Source organism: Octodon degus, unplaced genomic scaffold (genome assembly GCF_000260255.1).
Source record: "Octodon degus isolate 3935 unplaced genomic scaffold, OctDeg1.0 scaffold00006, whole genome shotgun sequence".
Classification (NCBI taxonomy): domain Eukaryota; kingdom Metazoa; phylum Chordata; class Mammalia; order Rodentia; family Octodontidae; genus Octodon; species Octodon degus.
This window is the reverse complement of record NW_004524582.1, coordinates 28,427,810-28,435,195: the sequence shown is the minus strand read 5'-3', so window position 1 is coordinate 28,435,195 and position 7,386 is coordinate 28,427,810. Positions and strand designations below refer to the sequence as shown.

The 7,386-nt window shown below is 46.1% G+C and overlaps 1 protein-coding gene across 4 annotated transcripts in view; it reads right to left on the bottom strand.

Annotated features, from left to right (window-relative positions):
- Nucleotides 1–7,386, bottom strand: part of Slc2a9 (solute carrier family 2 member 9) — a 188,691-nt gene that overhangs the window by 68,551 nt on the left and 112,754 nt on the right. For all 4 annotated transcript variants that reach the window (XM_023699664.1, XM_023699653.1, XM_023699648.1 and 1 more), the window contains one exon: nt 2,230–2,362. In XM_023699664.1, coding sequence (XP_023555432.1) covers nt 2,230–2,362 — 133 coding nt within the window. The remainder of the gene's footprint in view (nt 1–2,229; nt 2,363–7,386) is intronic.

Below are 7,386 nucleotides of genomic sequence, written 5' to 3'. Positions count from 1 at the left end.
CGTGGTAACCCTCTTGATAGCTCGGGCTTCCCTTCTGGAGGACAGAAACATCACCCAGGCCACACTTTCTCCCCATCGCCTGGCAGAAGGCCCACCACGGTAAATGGCCACTGTTTACTGAAGGTTTAGAGCGACATTAACAGTTCTATTAGTAGGAATGTAAATTTCAATATTCAATTTCAACCCGAGGACAATCTTAGCTCTTTTTATATAGTTCATGTTTAAGATTTAGCATACTGCCCAAAGGGACAGCGGCCACCAGATCTTTAGATGCCTCTACAAACCATTATGAAAACACGCGCCTTGGCCTAGTAGGCCTCTCCGCAAGCCTCAGCTTCTCCCTCCACAAAATGAAAGCTGATCACATTTCTGACTTCACTCTAAGGAAATGTACATGAGAAATTGGATCTGAACCGCAGGCTGCTAGACAAATACATATATAGGCGATATTTGCTGTTTCATTATACCATTTGTTGATTTAGAATACAGGTAGTATAAATTGTAAAAGCTGTTGGCCTCTTAGTATTGCAGGGGCCAATGCACAAATTATATATAATTCTTAATATTTTTTCCTGGCTATGAGCATTAGTGAAATTTAGATTAGAGGATGGCATAAGAGAACAACAACAACAACAAAAAAAAAACCACCTAGAGAGTCCTTAGGAAAAATGACACAAGACAATACTTTGAACCTCTTGCACTGTCTAAATTATGTCATTAGACAAGGGAGATGTATGTCATTTACTTTTGACAGAGCAGGGATCCCCGGCTCAGGAAGGTTAAAAGAATCCATCAAGATGAGCTGGCAGGGCTGGTAGTTAACCACCCAGCTGTCAGCAGAGAGACGAGAAAGGCGCTGGGTCTTGGACACCATGTATCTCTAGACAAAAGGGTTTTTTCCTTTTCAGTGTTCTACTGAAAGTCTTGGATTCCTGCAAGTCCTGCTCTGAATTGCACCCAGCTCTCAAGGGAAGCCCCTGAGACCACCCCAGTCCATCTCGAGCCTCACTTTTCTCTTCTGAAGAAGAAGAGCGCATGTGGAGGGGCTACCTAGACGACTCTCCTTCAAAGAGGAGCAGTTGTCTCCATTTTGGCTGTGCCTGCCCCTATTTCCATGTACTGATACGTTCAAGGCTGGTTAGGGCTTGTCCTTATCCCTTCAGTTGGCAACACATATTGGTCTAGCCAGGCGCTGGTGGTAGTCTATGAAGACAGAAGGCACTGTGTCCCCAGGACCCCCACCCACTGCTCCCTAGTGTGAGCTGGGACAGGCAGGAAACAGAGGCAGTGCTCTCAGATGTCATCTGGGATCGCCTGGAGATAGAGGCTATGACTTCCTGGGGCTTTACAGATCACACATCAGAGTCGATGCACGACCCCAAAACATTAGATACTACCAGTTGCGCAGTACAGGTCACTGCACCCCCTTTTCCCTGTGTATTGCAGGGGCGAATGCAGGTCTCTACCCAGCCCAGCTCACAGCACTCACCTACCTCCTGCCACTTTCACAGTCACTCTTCCTTAAGCCATTCCTCCTTCATGACTGAATAAAACCCAGGTTCAGCCCTGGGCCAAGGCCTGTGTTCCAGATAGCCATCCCCATGGCTGGACTAGTGCCCCTTGGCTCCCCTAAACTACAGATATGCCTTAGTGTCTTCATTCTCACCGTGGTTTGCACTGGGTGTGGAAGATATGAATTACCTTGATTCCAATTAACTTTTCATGGCATTACAAAGGCAAGTTTCCTTGGCTGTGAGGAGGACCCACAAGGGCTCCTTGAAGTGCACTTTGGCTTCCCCCAGGGCTGCTGGGAACATCCTGGGGATCACCAGGTGGAAGCCCTCAGCCTGGCGCCTGCGTGGCAGTAGCCTCACTCTGTGCTCGCCTCTTTCACTAAGCTTGCAAAGACAGGACAGGTCGTCATGGAGATGGGGAGAGGTAGGTGGCCAGTGCACACCTAAGCTAGGAGCATCTTAGGTGGTGGCAGCAAGCACAGAGGTGGCCAGGGAGATGCTTGGCTGGCTTTCCCAGATTCCCCAGTCCCCCCAGGTTCCTCTCTGCTCCTGGTAGCAGAGCTGCGAGGAAGGCAAAATGAGGTGTCTGCAGTGCCTGGTGCTGCCCACAGAAAAGAATCAGGGTGATCTTCCAGCCTGTGTCCATCGGCCCATGTCTCAGGCTGGCCAGAGCCCAGACGCTGGTGGCAGCTGTGTGACAAGAGGAGGTCCCTACCTTTCACGGCTCCAGCTTCATTGTGCTTCTCAAAGAGCAGGTAGTGTGGGCTCTCGGGGAGAAAGGGCAGGCTCACCAGCTGGACGAGGGCAGGGACCACGATCACCCCAAACAGGTATGGCCACGTGCTCTCCTGTGGGAGAGGAAAATGGGTCCTGTGGGAGCCAGCCCTGGACCAGGCAGTGGAGACTGCAGAGACCCTTCCTGGCATGGTCCCAGGAGCCGGCGCAGAGGGAGGGGACTGAGCTGGTTGTGATGTATCTTCAGTGACGATAAGAACACCAGGTTGTAGGACCAGCTTCTCGCCTCTCTTTGTGAGAAGTGAGGATGAAATGGGTGACGAGCCTGGAGCTGAAACCCATTTGTTTCTGAGTCACAGTTCTCAGAGCCACTCAGGCAGCCTGCTTTGTCCCCAAGGTCCTCCCCGTGGCCCCGTCCTGTGGACCACCTGCAATCAGATCTTGTCCTCCAAACAGAACACAAAGGAGGAGAGGAAGGAGCTTGTCCTGAGGCTGACACGAGCACAGGGACTTGCCATATCAGGGATCGGGAAGGTTTGAGGCTTGATTTTTCAATGGCCAGGACTGAACCTGGTCCCCAAAGAGCTCTGTGACCTCAGGCCTCTACCAGGAAAACTAGCACGCTGACAAAGGAGATTGAAGAGAATATCAGCAAATCAAAAGACAGTCCCCGCTTCTGGATAGGGAGAACCAACAGAGTTAAAATGGTCACTGTCCCAGAACTGTTACGGAGACCCACACAACCCCACAGCATTTCTCGAAGATCAGGGAAAAACAATTCTAAAGTTCATGTGGAACCAGAAGACACGTGGAATAGCAAAAGCAATCCTGGGAAACACAAATGGATGGAACAGAATAGAGGACACAGAGTCCTTCCCAGACACATTCTACTGTTTGCTTTTTTTTGTGGGGGAGTCTTTTTGAGATAAGGTTTTTCTATGCAGTTCAGGCTGGCACTGAGCTCACTTTGTAGCTCAGACTCGTCTCAGACTCACAGTGATCCTCCTGCCTCAGCCTCCTGAGTGCTGGGATTATAGGCATGCACCACCATGCCTGCATACTCTTTGATTTTCAACAAAGGGGCCAAAGACATGTGTTGAAGGAAAGATAGCCTATCCCAACAAATGGTGCTGGGAAGACAGGCTACCTATACTAGGAGATTAAAACTGGACCCGTATCACTTATCATGTGCTAATCTAAAGATCAAATATCTGAACATTAAAACAGAAACAATGAACCTACTGAAGATAAATAGGTACAACTTTGAAGTCATATTTATAGACAAGGATTTTCTGAACAGAACTCCAATTTTATAAGAAACAGCAGCAAGAATCAACAAATGAGATCATACCAAATTAAAAAGCTTCTTTTCAGCGAAGAAAATATCCCACATGAAAAGACCACCTACAAAATGGGGAAAAAATTTTGCCCCTATTTCTCAGACGGAGGACTAAGTTCTGCAGTAGATAAACAATTAATAATAAATGAGACCACCCCAAATACGAGACTTGACCCCAAAGTGGGCAACTGAAATAGATGCTTCACAAAAGTACAAATGGCCAATAGGCATAGGAAAAATTATCTGGACTCTCTGGCCATTAGAGGAATGAAAATTAAAACAACTTTAAGATCTCATCACGGGCTGGAGATGTAACTCAGCGGCATAAGTGCCTAGCGCAAAGTCCCAAGTTTGATCTCTGGAACTAAAAAAACAAACAAACAAAAACCTTATTCCAGAAAAAAGTGACTATAGCCAAGAAACCAAATAATAACAAATGCTAGCTGTGGCAGAAAAGGAGCACTCTATACTGCTGGTAGGAATGTCAACTAGCATACCCATTATGCAAATCAGTATGAAGATTTCTCAGGGATCTAAAAATAAATATTCCCTTTCTACATAGCTTCCCCAAGGACCTAAAGACAGCATTTTATGGTGGAACATGCTGCTAATGTTCATAGCGGCATGAGGAATAACAGCTAAATAGTGGAAGCAGCCTGTATGCCCAGCCACAGACAAATAGATGAAGAAGATGCGGTGGCCATGCGCAGTGGGATGTTACTTGGCTATAAAGAAGGATAAATTCAAGACATTCATAGGAAAGTGGATACATACACCTTGAAAATAAGACTTCTGGGCAACATAAGTCAGACACACAAGCTGACATGCATATGTAGCTCTCATTAAATAAGGCGAAGTGCAAATAAAGAGCAAAATAAAAGATTGATAGACAGAAACAGGGAGGTAGATCTTTTGCAAATGGGATGGGGTCCAAGAGACAGAGGGGGAGGGGAGGTGGACAGGAAGGGTGAGTAAGATTTAAGGCGTGTCAGGTGTATGCAGCAGATGCCTACTATGAATGTAAACATTATACGTCACTCACACAAACTAAAGAATAATAATACAGTTATTCCTCCCTTAACAATGCACCTATGTAATGATGGTTTGGACTTTCGGCCTGCATTTGGAGTCACCTCCCAGGAGCAGGAACCCCAGCGTGCCTTTCTGGTAGCTTCGCCTACAGCACAGAACTGTACTTTTTGCTTATCTTCACAGTACTGTGGGGTTTTGTTCTGTTCTACATTACAGGACCTTATGTAAAGGTTAAACAAATAAAAGTGACATCATCAAGTTGGAGTTTCTTTTGGCCGTTTCTTTGTTCTTTGTAATGTACACACTGTATACAATTCCTGCTTTAGTGACCAGTTCATTTAAGGACCTGGTGGCAAGGATGAAATTTGGCTGTTAAGCAAAGACTGTCTGGAATGAAATGGGGGGTGGGGGTCTAGAGATGGAGGGAGCGAGGTGGTGGGAAAGGAAGGGGAATAGAAAAGAATCGACATGCGTCATGTCCGTACACCTACTCCCTCAGGTGAACGAAACTCCATGTATTGCAAATACGTGGCAGTAAAATAAGATTTATAGGAAGGGTTGCCTTTCTGAGAGAGAGAACTGGGGGCTGGAAAGCCCTGTCCACCCCCCTCCCACCCTTGAGTCTCTGAGGTTCAGTTTCCCATAGGGCTGTCCAGTGGCCCAAGAACAGATTTCCTTAACACTCCAGTTGAAAAACAAGTTGAGCAGGTATGCCTGGCCCTTAATTCTGTGTCATGTATCTATTTTCTATTTTTTCCCACAATGCAGTATTCTGATAACTAGAGTTGTATGGTAAATCTTAAATCAGGTGGTACAAGACCTCTAATCCTATTTTCTTCTTTTGAAGATTGCTTTGGCTATTTTAGGCCCTTTAATTTCTATGTACATTTTAGAATGAGTTCATCTATTTTTTATTTTTTAAAAACTTCTTGGATTTGATTGGCTTGCATTGAAAGCACTGATAAATTTAAGGAGCACTGGCCTTTCAATGATGTTGTCTTTAACTCTGTGAACATGGCGTATCTCTCCATTTCTTTAAAGTCTCTCAATAGCGTCTTCTCTTTTTCAGTGTAGCGTGCTGTACACATTTTCATACACTTATCCCTATTTGATATTTAATGCTGTTGCAAATTATTTTTCCACTTCTAAGTTTTCATTACTAAGTAAAAGTAAAGCTAATTTTGGTCTACTGACTGTGCCTCGCAACCTGGATGAGCGTATTAGCTCTAATCTCTCTTTGAATACTGAGGATCACATACATAAATAGGAACACGTCGTCTGCAAATAAACACAGTTCTTTCTTTCTCAACAGTATGTTTTGATTGTTAAATCTCACTCTGTATTGCATATAGCAGAGGGCCCGCAGTGCAGTGTGGGTGGGAGTGAAGAGAGGTGATGGCCTCACTTGATTTCAAATCTTAAGGAAGCGATCTGCTCCTCCTTAGGCCAGTGAAGTCGCTTGTAGAGTTGTAGGATATATATAGAAAGTTGACTCTTTTCTGTGTTCTTTTGCTTTCCGTATTCCATTTTGGATCCTTGTGACTGACCCACCATCAAGTGTGCTAATCTCTAGCCCTACAGAGCCTAAGCTAGTCTTAATTCCATTCTGTGGGCTTTCCGTGTTGGGGACTGCAGTTTTCATCTCTGGAGGTCTCAGTAGGGTCTTTACATCTGCCACTCTCTTCATCACGTGTGTATTTCCCTCTACTCCCTATTAAATCCCGAGTGTGTCTACAGTAGTTTTAACATTATAACCTGAAAATGTTTTTTACCTCTGAAATTTTTAGTTATATTTCTATCAGTTGATCCTTCTTCCGATTATGGGTTGTATTTTCCTGTTTGTTTTCACATCTGGTAACTTTTGTACTGGAAACCAGAGCCTGCTCATAGAGTCTGTTCACAGGGACCATTCACAGAACCTCACTGCATCGCTCCAGCACCATCGAGCTGCGCTGCTGAGCGCAGTCGGGTCCTTGAAGTCAGTCTGTGTGTTGAGAAGGTTCGAGGGGGCCTTGAACACCTTTTATTCTGAGCTCCACTGCTCAGAACTCCGCCTGATGGCCACTCAGTGGCCACTCTGGCCACCGCTTCCAGATGAGTGCGAACCCAGACACTGTTTGCTTTGCATTTTACTTGGATGCTTCTTCATTGGTCAACAAGGCTTGAGTAAAAATCTGCTGAGACCCAGAGTGCTCTCCCCTCCCTCCCGCCCTCCCTCCCTCCCTCCCTCCCTCTTCTCCAGTATTTTTTCTACAGACCCTTCTGGGACAGTCTCAGGGCCACTTCATTTGTCTCTCTTCTCTTGTATGACCCTACTCTGACTGCTATCCAGTGTTTGAAAGCAGTTTTCTGCATGCTGTTGATTTACCACGCTGGGTGGGAAGGCAGCCGCGGATAAGCACAGACACCTGTAAACCACGTTCATCTGTCCCTGAACCTGGTCCGCTTCTCACACCCCTCCCTCCCTCCCTCCCTCCCTCCAGGAATCCCAGCCATGCTGCACTTCCTAGAAGCAGCGTGGAAATCCCTGCCTTTGCTGCCTCTTTGTCTCAGGAGCCTCAAGTGCACATGCACGTTTGTCATCTTGCCTCTTCTGGTCACTGGGATCTCAGCTCCAGCGACACCCCTCAGAGAAGGCTTCCCGGCCACCCACCTAAGTTGTTGTTGTTGTTGTTGTTGTTGTTGTTGTTGTTGTTGTTCTTCTTCTTCTTCTTCTTCTTCTTCTTCTTCTTCTTCTTCTTCTTCTTCTTCTTCTTCTTCTTCTTC